Raw genomic sequence first — 18569 nt, 5'->3', positions numbered from 1 at the left:
TCGCAGGAGGTCAATACAGCAATACGTACAGAACCAAGTCTAATATTGATGAGACATTTAGGTCTTAAATAAATAAACAACAATCACAGCTTCTAATTGATTGTGGAAGATACCAGCAGTTTCCACAAGGATCTAGGGATCATTGGTGTAAAACTAATTAGCAGGTGATTGAGATAACAATGCATCGCCCACTGAGTGAAATGTTTTTTTACAAGTGTAAAAAGAGGTATATGTGTCTCTTCAGTTTACAGAGAAATCCACCAGATCCTCACAACATTGTCCAATAATATTATAATGCATACGGCCGACATTACAGGTTACGCGAGCTGGCTTACCAGCGTAGTGATGTCACCGCCCTTCCCTGTGAATAGCAGGGAGCGCAGCCACAGGGCTGATGGGTGATTTCCCTTTAGCTCAACTGGCTGGGTCCCTGTTGAGTGATGCTGGAGGCCCGGGTTCAAGTCCCCAGCAGTGGGGTGCTGACCTGAGGCTGCAGCGGCGAGGGTGCATACCCTCGTGAACCTGAGAGTGCTACAATACTCTTCTTGTGTCTAATTTAGTTTAGCAGGATTTGTGCAATAAGCACATTGTTTAATGGAGATTACCCACATCTATTATCACTGTACAACACTACTTCAGGTGGCGTAGCCACATCAGCCTGCGTAGTCTGCAAAGGAACAAGTAATAGGTTTATTCCATGCTGAAAAGAGAAGAGAGAAAACGCAACATTTCGGCTGTGACGCCTTCTTCAGGTGTGAGGGTCTTCAGCTCAAAATGAAACGCTTGGAGTTTGTAATGTAGGGCGCTCTGAACGAGTTAAACTTTGATGAGGGCTTGCCAGCACGGTGACGTCATTGCCTTTCATATGAATAGGAGGGACCTGGTCCGTCAGGGTTGAAGGCAGATCTCACTGTAGCTCTACTGGCTCCTTAAGTGACGCTGGAGGCCCAGGTTTGATTCCCCAGCTGGTAGGGCTTGAGCCCGAAAGCATTATTAATTCTATCTTCCGTGTCGCATTAACTAATTCTTCAGTTTATTCTGCCAGACAGTACATGAATATAATTATATTGTTATTAATTTCTTTAGATACGCGATTCCATATTATATTCCCTGTTAATCAAGTTAATCAAGTATGCTTTTGTTTACGCCGATAACGAGTGAATTCACAGAAAAGGTTAAAACACTATTACTTTTCACAAAGTATTTAAACTTAATATGGTCAGAAGGAGCACATAAAAATGTTTCCAAAATAACCACATGTAAGACTTTGATGCTTAAAATGTTTAGGGAGAAAGTGGAATACTGGTGTGTATTTTGTCTTTAAAATACCAATACCAGCCATAAACAGTTTACATAATATGTTTGTTACTAAATTAATATAGTTTATGAGTATGTGAAAGGCATGGTGAATCGGAGATTCTCAAAACTTACTTTGTATGATTGGAAACGAATGCGTGATCGGATCAACGAAATGCTGTGGTGTTACTTTTTGCCAATGAAAAAACAAAGACAAAGACAGTTACAAAGAAGTGGACAAGGATAATACTTTGAGTTTACAGCTTTTCGAAGGTCATTCATTATTAATACTATTAGTAATATCTTCAGTCAAGACTTTGATGCATAAAATATTTGTGCATGATTAAAATATTTATGATAAAGGTGGTAGGTTGTGTACTTTTGTCCAACTGAGCAATCTTGCTTTAATAAAATATACCAACTTTTTAATGTTTAATGATTAACATTCTGTAATACACAGTTTAAAATTAAAACTCTAAAGAGTATACAACTTAAATTCTTAATTGGATAAAGATTGTCCTTCAGCAGTGACCAGGATTTGAAGGCAGGTATTTCTGGCGATAGCTCAAAAGCTGTACATGAGAGGTTAAGCTTTATTTGCTCCACCTGGCGGTTTTACAAGGTGATTCCGGATACTATTAACTTAATATTTGCATGCGGTAAAATGTGGTATGACATGATAAAATGCATTATGATGCGACATGCCCACCGCATTGTACCGCAGCGTACCTCGCTCCTTTTGAATGGCTGCATCTTTCAGCCCTTTCCTGAATCTCGCTTACACTTCGGGCAATTTTAGTTCCAAGTATCGTTGTAGTCTCCATTGAATGATCTTGAGTAGTATCTTGCTGGCGTGTGAGATCAAAGCAATTGTGCAATCATTTCCACAGTCAGTCAGATAACCTTTCTTCAGGATTGGGATTAACACAGATCTTTTCCAGTCAGTCGGCAATGATGTTTTTTCCTGGCAAAAACTTGTAAGTATTGTAACAACTGCCTCTGATTGGTGTAATACTTTAATGGAAATGCCATCAATGCCTGGTGCTTTGTTCTTTGATAAGGCTTTCAATGCTGCTTCTACTTCTTCTTTCATCACCAAAGGTGATCATAAGGTACAGGTTGAAACGGCTGTTGATCTACTTAATCTTTACGGTATAATGACTCGATATATTCTTTCCACCTTTCCTTGATCTTCTCAGCATCATTAAGCATGAATCCTTGAATGTCTTTTAACATTCCAGTTCGAGACTGGAATTTTCTCTTTAGCTCTCATTATTTTAGGAAAGCCGATCTTGTTCTTCCTCTAATATTTTCTGATTGTATTTCCTTACACACATCGTTGTAATACTTCTCTTTGTCACGTCTTACAGCACATTGGAAATTTCTACTAAGTTCTACAGCTGCCTCTCTTTCTCCTCTGGTTTTAGCTTCTCTACATTTCTGGGCAATTTTCAAGGTCTCCCCAGTCATCCATTTTGGCCGATTTTCTTTGAGCACAACTTTCTTGATGTCTTCTCATAGATGGTAGTGGTAACTAAATAAAAAAAAGTACACAACATGATTCCACCTTAATTATGAACAGTTTATGCATCAAAATCTTTATCTCGGTAACTTACGGTGGGTATTTTGGAAAAGTTTTAATCTGCCTCTTCAAACTATATAAAGTTTATATACTGTTCTTCATTAAAAGCTAGAACATTTTAGTCTTTTCTTAGAGCACGTAATAAGAACACATACTTGTTGTTATTGTAAAAAAAGTACTGATTTAATACCACTTGATAGGGAATAATAAAATGGAATCACGTATCTAAACAGTAAAAAATATTATTTGTGGATCCTTTGGAAACATTTTGACATGCTCATTCAAATCCCAAAGAGAACATTGCTTTGATTTTCTTTTACACAGCCAGATATATAAAATAGTTTATTATTATAGCTTGTTGTGAATGTGATGTGCCTCTTTCAGGTTTATATCCGGGTTGAGAATATCTACATTTTGTATAAATGCAAATTTCAGTAATGAGTAATCAGGAAACAATTTAACTTTAAATTTTGATTTATAAAAATATATTTCACACATATTGGAATGTAGTGTAGTGGCTTTAAAACCATACAGTTAAATCTTGTATTTACAGTGTATAATATTGGTATATGTATGTACCAATTATATTATACTACAGTTGATTAATGCACAGTACAATATAATGAGACAACTTTTAGCATGGAACTGCACAACAAGCAATGAAGAAGTGTGCAATAGACTATAAATTCAACCCATTCCCCCAAGAAAAACTGCCTATTCAAAATAACAAACGCAGCAGGAGGTACAGTATTACCCCACCCTTTGTTACAAACAATGTTTGTTGAAAGGAGTAGGGAGCTGTTTTACATGCATAGGCTGTAAAGGAGTAAGTGAAGTTTTACAAAAGGCAATCAACAATCAAATGGCCTGTTTTATAAAAACACTCTTTTTTCCTGTACTGTAGTTTTAAATGTGAGCTACATATCAACTACTAGGAAGAAAAAAGGGCAGCAAAATGTGATTTTAAAATTTATAATTTAAAAATATGCACAGTGGCATTAAAATCCACTTTCTTTGTAAACATTTTATGCATCAAAGTCTCTAACTCGGTCACTTACTGTGTTTTTTTTGGAAAAGGTTTGACCCTTACTGATGTTAAACTTTTATGGATAGCTGTTTTTGATAAAAAATATCACAACTATAGTTACTGCCCAAGTAAGGTAGGACAGAAGATTAATGAGATCTCTGATGAGGTCTCTTCACTCTTCACAACATCTTAATTAATCAAAACAAATACACTCATACCCACAGGCAAGCACAGTAACAGCAGGGGGGGCTACTAGAAATACTTTATAAATCGAGGAGAAGCAAAGAAGATACTAGCAATACAATAGCTTTTTACCTTTGAGTAGAACTAGTAGCATTTTTAAGGATACCGCAAGGCAGAATTCCTTGCTGCAATTTCTAGTGTAGTTTTTGAGTGAACATTTTCTTTTTTTCTCATATAATGGAGTTAAATGAAGTGGAAGGACATCAAATAGTGCAGTACTGTTTTTCTTCTGACAATACATCCTGCCAAAAACAAACTCGATCCACAGCTGTTTATGTAATTTTATATGTTTTCTTTATATCAGTGTTGATGCTGACAGTGTGTGGAAACCTGATGGTGATCATCTCTATCTCTCACTTCAAGCAGCTCCACACACCAACTAACCTCCTCCTGCTCTCTCTGGCTGTGGCAGACTTTCTAATTGGGCTGATTGTGATGCCATTTGCAATGATCAGATATATAGAAACCTGTTGGTATTTTGGGAGGACATATTGTATTATTTTCTGCTCTGTCCTCTTCATTCTTACAGTTGTTTCTCTTATTAATGTTGTATTCATAAGTATTGATCGATATATTGCTGTGTGTGACCCACTGAGATATTCTAACAAAATAACAGTTAATGTCATGTGCCAATGTATAATCTTTATTTGGTCATTCTCTGTACTTTACATGTTGATGATTATTATTGGTAATTTTAATTTTGTAAACTCTGAAGGTGTAGATGCCTGTCTAGGAGAATGTGATTTTGAAATTAGTGCATCCTGGGTGATAGTTGATATGTTAGCTACTTTTATTTTGCCTTGCTCTATTATGATAGCTCTCTATATGAAAATATTTATCATTGCCAAAAGACACGCACATGTGATCAAAACTGAACAACTGACTTATCAAAATGGAAGCAACAGTAAAGTTTCCAAAAGATCTGAAATAAAAGCAGCCAAAACATTAGGAACTGTAGTGGCTGTATTCCTTCTGTGTTTCCTGCCATATTACATTGGAAGTCTAGTTGAAGAAAACCGTAGTGATTTTTCTTCAGTAACAAATTCTTTAGTTTTTGTTATAAATATAAGCTCTGCAATGAATCCTATTATTTATGCTTTGTTTTATCCATGGTTTCAAAGGTCAGTGAAAGAAATATTACAATTCAGGATATGTGATGGAGAATCAAGTCTAACTAATTTGTTCCCTGAAAATCACTGAATTTTGCATAAATGTTAGCATGTCTTATGTAAATGTATTTGTTTATGGCCATTATACAGACATACTAATGAAGGTAAAAATAAATACAAAGTGAAAAAAGTGTTTTCCAAATGTGCATGTGGTCTTTAGTGGAATACATTTTCTAATCGTAAGTTCTTTCATTTTCATTTAATTAAATATCTACATTAACATGATAAATTAATTTGCATTTGGCCTTAGAATGTTAATGCAGGGCAGATGAATACATAAAATAATTCATTTGCCACATTTTTCACGCTTTTAATGGGTCATATTCTCTGTAAACTGTTACTTATAATTAATTATTATAAATTCATTTATTTTATAATGTGAGATAAAAAGTCAGAATTGTGAGATATAAAGTCGGAAATTCTGAGATACTAAGTCGCAATACCATAGTGCGTTTTTTTTTTACTCCCTGGCGGAAATGGGCTTCCATACTAAACTGATCACGAGTAAGAAAAATCACCTATTTGTCATGCATAAAAAGTGTTTTGAACTAACTTTTTTATGGCTTTTAAAGGTAGAGACATGCTATTGTTTCTTATTTTAGATTTTCTTTAAAAATTAAAAGAATCAGTTGCCCATTGTGCCATACAATATTATGTTACATTTTGTTATTCTGCACCAGCTGACCACTCAGAAACATGACTGAAACAGTTTAAAATGTTTTGAAACTAATCATGAGTGAACGAATCCAAGAAAAAAGAAAACGTTCACAAAGAAAGTAGACTACGGTAATACTTCAAACTACAGTATACAAATATATCACATTTAGATCCTTAAATTAATATCGTAATTAATTTCTTTAGATATGTGATTCCATATTATATTCCCTGTTAAACGGATTCTCAAAAGTATACATTTTTTACAGCGATAACGAGTGCAAGTATTCATAGAAAAGGTTAAATCATTATAGTTTTTTATAAAGTATATAAACTTAATATTGTAAGAGCGTGCACGTCAAAACTTTTCCAAAATAACCACAGTGAGTGATGGAGTGAAAGACTTTGATGCATAAAATGTTTCTAAAAAAAAAAATATTTTTTTATTTAAACTACCACTTCCAGCCAGATACAGTATGTATAATATATTTATATTCCTAAATTTACATCATTTATGACGTTCAGAGACGTTATGCTCCCGTTAGTTTTATGCTACCAAACTTTCCCATTAGTTGTAAATTTCCATGTGAATATATCATATTAAGCGGATTTAAACATGCACAGTAGAGAGATTAAAAGAAGTAATCATTTCACTAACAACTAATGCACCACAAGTGCAACCTATCGGTCATTTTGGGCGCCCAATCATGTACTGCAGTAGTCTGCAGATTATTTGCCAGGGTATGGGGTTTTACCATGCATTTTGAATGGCTACATCTGTATAACTTTTAGAAATGATGTCAGGAATGAATATAATTTAGAACAGCTGGACTGAAAGTGGCTTGGTTGTTGTCATTCCTTTCGATGTTTGGTTAAATACTTCAATTCCAGGACCAAAAAAGGGATGCTACAATGAAGTTGATTATTATCTCTTAATCTGCAGCATAAGAATACATCAGCTAGAATGTACCACTTGGTATAACTGTTGAATTCAATTCTAACCCTTTAGTTGTATTTAACTATCCCTCCTGGTTTTTAAGCAAGAGTTGCTAAGTGAAATTTAGAGAAATAGTGTTTTTTTTAAAACCAAACTGTCTAAAATAATTTTTATGCAGGGTAATGAGGGTGTATGTAGTTAAAGCATATGAATCTTATTTACATCAACTGTTATTCATTATTTACATTATACTGATTATTCCCATTTTACCATGAAACATGAATGCCAATTTATTGTGGCATTACTGACCAATGGTGATGCCACCACATTACTTATGTAATACTTATTTTCACAGTACAAAGACATCCAGGAAAATGTGGTGGAAAATTACTGGAAAATAAGATAGAAGAGCTACATTATCGGATCATCGCGGAAAGGGACCTGAGGGAATGCTATGTATGCATCTTCACTGAAACCTGGCTGAATGCATGCATTCCGGACACCGCCATCCAGCCAAAGGGTTTCACCGTTCACCACATGGACAGAAACCACCAAGCAACCGGCAAACACAAAGGAGAAGGCATTTGCTTCCTGGTCAACAGTAAATGGAGCACCGACATGGAGGTAATCTCTAAATCCTGCTCACCGAATGTAGAACACCTGACCATAAAATGTCAACCCTTTTATTTGCCGAGGGAGTTTTCTGCCACCATTATCACAGTCGTTTACATTCAACCTCATGCCTGCGTGGAAGCAACACACAGTGAACTCCACGACATTATCAACAAGCACGAAAACTCCCACTCCGTTTTAATTGTAATCGGCGACTTCAACCACTGCAATCTGAGGAAGGTACTGCAAAAATACACTCAGCATGTCACTGTACTGACAAGAGGGGGCAATATTTTCGACCAATGCTACACAATAATAAAAGGAGTGTAACGCCCTTGCCCAGTCGTGAGGAGGAAGCGCCCCTAGTCTCCACTAGCCTCCACTAGTCCTTTGTCCTGAGAAGAACCTGTAAACGCTACGTTGGTGTCAGAAGCGGGCAGGATGGACAAACCACGGTAGACATTAACTGATTCTATCAAGCGCCAGCTGACTCTAAAAGAGACCGAACCCACCGGCAGTGCACATACGGAGCCTGAGCAACTCCTGGGTGTGACAGTTGGCCACAGCCCTTACCAGGGCTACTCAGTAGTGGTCCCGCCAGCAGAATTGGGGCTACTGCCCGCTGCTCCTGCCCAGCGGATGCCTCAGAGAGAAGATGCCCTCCCTGCCGGAGCCGGCCAGCTATTCCTACACCCGCCGGCGTGGGTGCGACCCAGTCTACGAGGCGCAGTTCCAGCTCGCGGCCCGGACGAATGGCTGGAGCCGGGCAGAGATGGCCAGCCACCTGGCGGCAGCGCTGGAAGGAGTGGCCTGCCAGGTGCTCCTGGACGTCCTGGAGGAGGACCGAGGCGAATACGCGGCGCTGGCAGCAGCTCTCCGGCTGCGCTTCGGCATGGAGGAGGTGCCGGACCTGATGCGGGAGAGGCTGGCCCTGCTGCGGCGCCGACCAGGAGAGCGACTGGGCCCGGTCGCCACTGATGTCATGTTCCTCGCCAGCCGAGGATACCCAGCCATCAGGTTGGCCCATCACGGGGCCCAGTGCTCACACCCCTCAGAAGCAGATGACCACCTACTATCCCGGCAGCGCAGACAGCACCCTCCAACCCTTGCTGGTTTCTGCAGGGTTCCCTAGGGACATGAGCAGCCCATCCAGGAAGGCTCTTCCCCAGCCCTTGGGGAAACCCCCAGTGGAGCCTCTAAAAGAGGGGGCAGGGCTGGGACCTTCATCAGACACAAGACAGGCAGTGCAGGAGCTTTTTCAACTCAGCTGTCTGGGACTGAATGAGCTATAACAGCAGCAGCTGCAGGAGTTGTTGAATGAAAATGTGGACTTGTTTGGAGAGTGGGACAACGACTGCACTCGAACACTATCTACATTATTTTTTATCAGCCAGGTCTTCAGATACCAGATCTGTTCCAGATTAGAATTATAGTTTTTATAGTGTTTGGTACTCCTCGTGTTTTGGTATGTGCTTCACTAGTTTCCTACATATAGTGCCTTGCAAAAGTATTCACCAGTTCCAGTGATGTTCTCATTTTGTTGAATTATAAATGATATATACTGTTATACAGTCATCAGTTACTACGATGGCTCTGATATCCCTGCCATCTGGCCAGTTGGCATGATTCTGTACATCAGAGGAGTCAGGTTAAATTTGGTCGTTGTCTCCTAGGGCGTTCTGGTTTAAGGTCCACTGTTGTCGAATGAACTTCCCTCCCATGGAAACCACCAGATCATTCTGGGTCCCCCCATCCAATCCCTCATTATCCGATCCTTTATCATCATGTTTATCAGAGGCCCATCTTGTCCTGGCTCTGTCTTCTTCCAGAACCTCTGGGACAAAGTTGCACTGCATCAGAAAATCCATGTGTATGTGTTCATTGTGTTTTTCTCCGCCTCTTTTAAGGGCAAACCACATACACAGGTAGATCTTCTTATCGCTCGATCATCCTATAGGGTTCCCCTTCCATGCAGTTGGTGAAATTCAGTTTGAGTCACTGATTCTTACTTAATCTGAAAACCCTCTGTGTCTAAGGATCTGTGCCTGTGGCTGGAAGGCTGCTGAATCCTGCGGCCAGCAGAGGAATCCTACTCTGTTGGACCCCTGAGCAAGGCCCTTAACCCCAACTGCTCCTGGGGCGCCATATAAGTGGCTAACCCTGCACTCTGACCCCTAACTTCTCTCCCTGTCTGTGTGTCTCATGGAGAGCAAGTTGGGGTATGCAAAAAAAAAGACAAATTCCTAATACAAGAAATGTTATATGGTCAATAAAGTGATCTTATCTTAAACCCAGTTGCCTAGTTGTAACTGGAACTCCTGGACCCTCTGATTGTACTTCTACATCTACTAAGTACTGACTGTACTGCTTCCTTGGTATTTAAGGCAGCTTTTTGGAGCATGCCTCCCAGTGTGAAACCTGGAGCTGGGTCACATAGCTCAGGATTTCATCCTGTATTGTTCTTCACATGGCTCTTCCAGTCTGCCTTCCAGTCCAGCCTCAGCATGCATAGTATATGCTTCTTCTCTGTGGGGCATCCTGGATAAGCCATCAGAATTGGCATTGCTTCACCCTGACCTGTAATGGATCTCAAAGTTGAGATCCAGCTGCTCCACCCATTTTTGTTCTGATACACTGAGTTTACTGTGCTGGTCACATATAGCAGTGGATTTATGTCTGTCAAGACTCTGAACAGACAACCTGTCAGGTAGTCCCAGAACTTCTCCACATTGCCCATTTCAGAGCAAAGAATTCAAGGTTATGGCCAGGGAAACTTTTCTCCCCTGGGGATGCACGACAAATCAACCTTTCTTTTTCCCTTTGTTCAGCTCTCAGTCCCTCCAGTGACGCATGGTCACATAACTCAATCGCTCAGTTGCTGTAAGCTTCTGCTTTGGTCTCTGAAACACATTTTTCTGACCATGTGAATGGAGGTAACTTTGGGTATCCCAGTTTCCTCTTTCCCTCCTGTGAACAGGAAAAGGGGACTTTCTGTGAGTGGGAGTTGGCCACGTCTGTATCCATTGTATCTTTTCGGGGTCTCTCACTATCTCCTCTTCTGAGACTGGTTGGCCAAGATACCTGACTAACAATGAGATCCTAAGGGCTGTCAAACATGGCTCACAAAAAATCAGGGGGATGCCGAGATTCTGGGCTCTTTGGAGGTCCAGGACATTCCCCGAGGCTCCTACAGTTTGTCGACACAAGCCTCCAGGATGATGTAATGGATTGTGGGTGGAGAATGCATCATTCCACTTTAAAATTACCAGGTGGCGTAGTCAGCTGAAAAGTCTAAAGTATCCTGTGTGGGGTCACCATCCATAGCGAGCCCACGAGAAACCAGGCAGGGACAGGGAGAGCCATTCCCATCACAAAAAAGACAATTAGCTATTTTAAAAAATGGTGCCTGTGTTTGTACAGTGTTGAAAATACCTATACAGTATGTTGAATCCCTGTTTGTTGCTGTACAAAAAAGGGAAAGGGTTTCTATTCATTTCACATCCATTTTAGACAGGGAGTTAATTCTGGGTAAGATACTTGTTTAATAGGCTGCAGATTCCCCCATTGCCCAATTAAGGTGTTTTGTGTCTACATTTCAAGTATAATTTTGCATTTTCTATAGAACCGTTGTCATGTCTGAGTGAGCTTGGGTGATCAGTCCCACATACTCATATAGTACAGCACAAGTAAGAATACATTCAGTCAGACCTGCTCTCAGTCTGTGAGCTTTAAGTCAGATGTGGCTATTTTTTCACCTCGCTGCATCTTTACAACTGTGGGATGCAAAAGAACGGACTCCGATATTCACAGAATTGTTCATGTGTACGTACAGTTATATCATCAAAAATGTAATGTGTAATATTTCACTATACTATATATGTCTAACTTATTGTAAGATTAGTCCTACAGTGTTACCAAGATTTGCTGAACAAAGAGCATGCATGCAATGCACTCAGTTTTATCTGACTATAAAGGGTGTAATTATTAATTTTACTGTTTGCTTGTATACGAAGGTAGTGTCAGGATAATATTTGATATTTCTGAATTTAAATCATTAGTGTATCACATCTTTTCAAATATCTACATCTTTAAAGTGAATATTTTGATCAAAACTTAAATGCTCCAAGTGACCATTTTCATGGATTAAAAAAGTTAAATGTCAACATAAACAATGTAAAATATGCTGATTTGTTTTTACTTCACTATAGCAAAACTAAATTAGTTGCATACAATTGCTTTCACAAGTTGCACAATTAGTTAAATGGCCAGTGAAATGATTAAATTTGTGCTTAATAATATTTTACTTGATGCACTTGTCTCTTTAATGTCCTATAGTCTCTTTAATGTCCTATAGTTAATTTAATCAAGAGATTCAACCATGTGATCCAGAATGCTTCAAGAATTGATAGAGAAGTTCGGATCAGGAGTAGTACAGTATATAAAAAACCAGACACCCTGAATATCCATTTTATTTTTTAAGAAGGTAAATATGCTATCTTGATATGCTCAATAGAGTATAGTTTTATTGCTTTTGTAACAAGAATTCATTTAGATTGTCCTTGTCATCCTATAGTTCATTCCAGTTTAATCAGTTTCAGCACAGAGTGTTGGTAATCTGATTAACCTTCTTATGCTGCTTTTCCTGCTCAAACGAATCTGATGGTGGGAGCTGCTCACTAGGCAGTTCACATGATCTCATCAGAAACATAATCTGTGACGTCAAAGCACAACTATCCTATAATGAAGAGTGACAAATCACAGCTTATACCTCAAATGGAGAAACAACTGGTGACTGAGTACGCTTTGATATTTGGTGTGATATACGTACTGCTTTATGGCAAAAGTGATGAAGTAGGTTTTCTTTAAGATATCTGATTGCTATACTATTATTTTAATTGTGACCTTCATTTCAGTTTTCTATTCCTTTGAAATGGAATTAAGTGATTTGCATTGTTGTCAAGCTATAGAGTATTGCTTTCCATCGAACAATGCATCTTGTATTAAAGAAATTCGATCTACAGCAGTCTATGCTATTCTCTACACAGTGCTGGTTGCAGCAATTAGTGTAACAGTCTGTGGAAACCTGGTGGTAATCATTTCTATCTCTCACTTCAAGCAGCTTCACACACCAACAAATCTCCTCTTACTCTCCCTGGCTGTTGCAGACTTTTTAGTAGGTACGATGGTGATGCCTTTTGTTTTTAATCTTTTCATAGAAAGCTGTTGGTATTTTGGTGACATACTATGTTCTGTCCTGAAGTTACTTGATTCTGTTTTAATTTCTGTATCTCTGAGTAATCTGGCATTTATAGCTATTGACCGCTATTTTGCTGTGTGTGACCCATTGCTTTACTCCACTAAAATCAATTTTAAAATGATGCGCTTATTTATTCTGTGCAGCTGGCTACTGTTTCCTCTCTACAGACTGGCTCTGCTGTACTTTAATGGAAATTTTGATGGCCCGGATACTCTGAGTATTTGTCTTGGACAGTGTTTTTTTGTAATGTCTGCAAACTGGAGAATTATTGATCTGATAGTTACATTAATTTTGCCTTGCTCTATTATGATAGGTCTGTATGTAAACATCTTTATAGTTGCCACAAGACAAGCAAGAGTAATCAGTTCTATTACACAACAAATATTATCCATGGATAAAAGGAGAAACAAAATCTCTAAAAAATCAGAACGAAAGGCTGCAAAAACATTAGGAATTGTAGTATTTGTTTTTCTATTTTGTTGGGTACCATATTACCTATGTGTCCTCATAGAAGAAGAAATGCATACATCTTCTGGGGTACTTTACTTTCTAGGGTTTATAGTATATTTGAACTCTGCCATGAATCCAATCATTTATGCTTTGTTTTATCCCTGGTTTAAAAAATCAGTTAAATTGATCATTACTTTAAGAATATGTAACCCAGATTCTTCTTTGATTAGTCTGACTATGTAAATTTTATGTATTTCGTTTGAGTGTACAGGTCATGGTGGAAACATGCTGTGGATTTGTCTTTATTCTAATGAAATCTTCATGCCTGCATTATAGGAAATAAAAACGAAATTATTTGTATCAACCACAGCAGCTCATTTTCATGTGGTGTTTCATTTAGAAAAGTCATGAGTGGGAGAATTTTATTTGACAAGATAGAGAAAAAGAATTATAGTATGTACATTACTTCATTGCAGGTTTTGTCAGTTTTCACATTATTACGTTATTTTAGTAAGGCTCTAAAGGAAAAATAAACATGTTCAAGATCTTTGAAATATTTGAAAATAAAAACTGTCAATGCATTGTAAATTCATTGTCTATATCATCTCTATCTTAATAACTGTGAGAAGATTAACATTAAAAAAATCTTTAAACAACTTTAATCACTGTGTATTTGTGTGAATGATTAATAAAATGTACCCCTTAGTCATCCATCCCTTTCCTAACTACTTTGTCCAATTCAGGACCTAAAGCCTGTCACAGTGCATTCCCAGGACATTTAATGTACCAGTATGTCTTTGGACTGTAAGAGGAAACCCACAAAAACACTGGGAGAACATACAAACTCAACAGAAATAACACAACAGATCTGAAACTAAACCCAGGGACCCCAGGACAGCAATGAGGCAGCAACGCTAACCACTGCATCACTGTGTCACCCCAACCTGTAGATATTTCAGTTTCTAGTCATAAAAGTCTGTTTGAACCTATCCTAACATTTAATGTATGGTATGCTTCCCAGTATACTGCAGTCTCGTAATATTCTTCTCTTTCTGTTTTCATATAGAAACATGCAGTTTTTATAAATGTTTCCAAGTTAATACTTTCAATTTCTTGGCATTTTCCAGATGGCATTTTCTTCTATATTATTTAATTCCTACCTATAAGAATACAAGTTTTGAGATTTTACTATAGCAATGACAAAATCTCCAACAAGGTTTGAAAGAGATCATTGTTAACACTTCGGTAACTGTATAGGATAAAATATTAAATTAAGCACCTTAACATCCTATTAATACCTAAGGTTTGAAATTACCTATTACATTTACTAGGACCCATAAAGTTGTGGACATTTGTTTAAATCTTCTGAACCAGATGTTTCTCGAGCAGTAAGGGACTTGAAAATGTCAGTACCTTTCACGAAGTTTTCATTTAAGCATGCATTATGTTGATCATTTACTCAGGACATTAAATTGATAAAATACATAAACCTTAAGTGTAGTCCATAATGTACTGCATGTTATTTCTCATATTAACCACAATATGTAAAAATAATTATTATCTACTATTTAATGTGCACACAAGAAAAAAGTAATATGCACTGATTATAACCGTGTTTTCTGCCATGCATCTAATCTATGCACACAGTCAATTTATCAGTAAGGAATCCCAATCCCAATTATCTGAACCCTTGTTCAGAGCGTAAATAGAGTAATATAATTAATGGCCATATATTTTTGAGAGTGTAAAAAAACATGTCATCAAGACATATATTTACATAGTAATGACATATTCTGCTACCAGTATAGCAGGTAAATTTATAGTTGCATCGGAAGAATAGTTATTACTTTAATTGCCTTCAAGTGATGCCTTGTGATGCCTCGAAGGGGGGCATACACTTAGGGGTGTTGATCCAGGTGGATCAGTGGTGTCACCACGCCAGAACACTGGGCAAACTTTCTGCTCTGATATTTGAACCCCTTCACATAGTCTCCTCCAAGTGTAGTGTTGTAGATGGCCCCCTTCCAGGGCCATATACTAGATTTGATGCAACTGGTCTCTTCTTAACCTGACTGCCTCTGCTTTTTTCTGTCAGGCTCCTTATGAGTGATAGCTGGATTGAAGATCTCCCAGTCCTTCACTTGTTTTTATCCAAGCCCAGACACTTGTCAGCTACATAGCCCTCAGTGGCAGGCCATACTTGTTTTAAGGCCTCTGCATTATTTTTTACTACCTCTGGGATTATGTTTGAGGTTAGCACAGAGGTACATTAACTCTTTTTGCTGTTGTACATCTGGTCCTTCACTCACAGACTCAGGGTATTGGGTTATGGACTGCTGTGTCTCACATGGGTTGTAGCAGTGGAACTCCATTTCTCTGTTGTTCTGGTTTGGCCGTCATAAACCTAGGAATGCACTAGAAAACCAAAACCCCTGAGGGGTGGAGTGGTGGCACTGTTGTTAAGGATCTGCGCCTGTGGCTGGAAGGTTGCTGGCTCAAATCTTGCAGCTAGTAGAGGAATCCTACTCTGTTGGGAGGCTGAGCAAAACCCCTTAACACTAACTTCTCTAGGAGTGCTGCATAAATGGCTGACCCTGCACTCTAACCCCAATCTTCTCTCTCCCCATCTGTGTGTCTCATGGAGAGCAAGCTAGGGTATGTGAAAAGACAAATTCCTAATGCAAGAAATAATATATGGCTAATAAAGTGATCTTATCTTATCTGTACTTCCTTCTTTACCTTACCAGTGGGCTGACAAGGCAATGACTGAGTCTACTACAAGAATAGGAAGCTTTCAGCTGCCTGAGATTTTAGAGTTATGGCACTGGATGTGTGCTTCTGTTTTAGCAGTGCCTTTGTTTGGAGCCTCAGCTCTGCGATATATTCTGGCATCTTAGCAGTGCCTTTAATCAGTGTCCTTAGCTCTGTGAAAGGTTAATTTGGGCCACCTGGTGTAGTTATTTGATTCTATTTGGTGCCATAGCTCCATGATGTAACTAGACTGCCTTAGCAGCCACATGCATGCCTGTTTTTTTGCCACACTGTCCTCCAACGTTGTGTTGTGTTGGCTCTCCAACCCACCATTACACATAAACACATAAAAAAATTTATTGGATTATTGGCTCCATAATGTCTTTATGTCTTTACACATTTAACACTTAAAACCATACTCCATGATGTGCTCTGTGCTTGGTCAGTCTACCCTTTGACCTGAGGCAGCACACAGCTGCTAGTGTCCTTCTTCATTACAAGGCCCCCAGTGCCACTGATCTGCAATCTACAACTAGATGTAGTAATCCCACAGGCAGGTACACATCTCAACAGCAGTCTTTCCTCCACTGTTCCTTCAGCACGGCACTCTAAACTCCTAGTTCCCCATGGAATTGTGGCTTTAACTCCGGTCCCTTGCGGGAAACCTACAGAGTAATTAAAATCTTTTACATCTGCTGGCTTCCGTTACCACACACACACCTAGCCTAGGTGATTACCTGGCTACTTAAAACACTTGCACACAGCAGCCAGCCTTGTTGATTACTGCCAACCTCTTAAACACATGCAACAGCAAGCCTTGCTGAATAACTGGCTGTCTAAAACTAAATCACGGCCTGCAGCATAGTACTGTAGGTGCGCACTCAATCTTTCTGTCATAATCACGTCTATCTCACTCTCTGGATACTGGCATGTGAATCCTACTTGTAATGCTGCTTGTAGGACCATCAAGAGCTAACGCTTCTCAAATCATGAACTGCTGGCAGCTGCAGGCCTTTAAAGGTGCAGTCTCTAAATGAGACACTCTGCCATCATCATACCACACCTGGGGTCTTACAGCATCTGAAATCAATGTTTCATTAACCAGTTCTCTGTAAGAAAACACTCTGCTATTTTTCCCAAATATTTAATTTCCAAGTTTTATTTCTTTGTTCCTATTTTAAAAGACAATAATTATTAAGGTAAATGGTATTAAGGAAATTAAAGGTAAAATGTAAATCCCCAAATGTATTTCCAATAAACACTGCAAATGTCAAATGATAATACAATCCCTCAGAGCTAGTAATTGTCACAATGCTGAGTTTGAGGTGGGGGCTTGGAGGCTCCATGACGGGCAGTTTTCAGGTGGGCACCTTCCATCATCAGTATATCACTGATGACCTCCACAACCTCTGCAGAAGGCACAGCAGTGGTTCCATCACCCTCTATGCCTCCACACTGTTCTCACATCTGACTTGGTGTCCCAGCTGGGGGTCTCTCTTCTTCAGTCATTGGAGTGGAATACACTTCCACTACCAACTTATTATTATTAATAAATTAATAAAATTAAATTAATAAAGTTGGGCTAGGACCGACTTGCATCCTGCTGCTCCTGCCAACAGCAATATTCCCATGAGCACTCAACCTGTCATTCAAACTAGGTTGGGACGTCTTTTAATTAAACCTTCAATCTTTCAGTCAGGCTCCTGACCTCGTTCCCAATCACACTAATTGGCTAACGATTTAAGTCTGTTCAGAAAATTGGATATTTGCTCTGTCATTAGAGGTAAACCTTGCAAACCTAGTGATCACATTCCTTGTATAGTGAAGTTCATTACTTAGTTATTCTCTTAACTTTCTCCTTATTCTTCATTCCTGAAAAAATTTCTCCATTTTAATTTTTCCCTTCTTTGTGCTGACTCACCAGCCTCTCTTTTCTTTATTTTGTTTGGGAGCCAGGTGTACCTTTTAATTTTGTTTTCCCTTTCTTTCCACTAGCCCTTTTAAATCAGTCCAACCTTATTTAGAAGCCTACTACTGATCACCTTTAAATTCCCTGATCAGTTAAATAACCTTTGAAAGTACTTCAAGTCCTGCTCTTGGGCTTCACCTATATCTCCTGCTGCATACAGATGCAGCCATTCAAAGTGCGCGGTACTTGGTAAAAGGTAATTGGCTGCGGTATCGCGTATCATGACGCGGTTCGTGATTGGTTGACCGACAGGGGCACTCGTGGTCCGTTGGTCTGTCGTAGAAAGACTTACTGTAAACGTCTTTACTGTGCCCGTTGTAGATATTGAATTTTACCACTGAAGGGAAATCTTAGTAGCTGAGCATAAAAAGAATAGCAGCATACTGTAACGCGTGTGAAGGCCATGAACGATATTAATTTTGGAACATAAACATACAGTATATAGCTGGTCTTGGTACTTTAAAGAAAAAAATACACACCAGTATTCCATTTCTCCCTAAACATTTTAAGCTTCGAAGTCTTTAACTAACGTGATACCGGAGTCAACAAGCATACTTTTAGAATTTGATTAAAAGGGAATATAATATGGAATCGCATATCTAAAGAATTTAATAACGGTATG

At 38.8% G+C, this 18569-nt stretch overlaps 2 protein-coding genes across 2 annotated transcripts; both read left to right on the top strand.

The window, feature by feature from the left end:
- The first annotated feature begins 4325 nt into the window (after positions 1-4325).
- Positions 4326-5348, top strand: LOC148675528 (trace amine-associated receptor 13c-like). Its single transcript, XM_088623492.1, has one exon. It carries the CDS (start codon positions 4326-4328, stop codon positions 5346-5348), a length of 1023 nt encoding a protein of 340 aa, XP_088479618.1.
- Positions 5349-12450: 7102 nt separating this feature from the next.
- LOC148675527 (trace amine-associated receptor 13c-like) lies at positions 12451-13737 on the top strand. The gene has a single exon (XM_088627207.1). The coding sequence runs from the start codon at positions 12451-12453 to the stop codon at positions 13468-13470; it is 1020 nt and encodes a 339-aa protein (XP_088483333.1). The 3' UTR covers positions 13471-13737.
- The last annotated feature ends 4832 nt before the right edge of the window (positions 13738-18569 follow it).

The sequence above is a fragment of the Lepisosteus platostomus genome, chromosome 3, assembly GCF_059453375.1.
Source record: "Lepisosteus platostomus isolate fLepPlt1 chromosome 3, fLepPlt1.hap1, whole genome shotgun sequence".
NCBI lineage: Eukaryota > Metazoa > Chordata > Actinopteri > Semionotiformes > Lepisosteidae > Lepisosteus > Lepisosteus platostomus.
The sequence above is the reverse complement of the archived record's forward strand: the minus strand, read 5'-3'. Positions and strand labels throughout refer to the sequence as shown.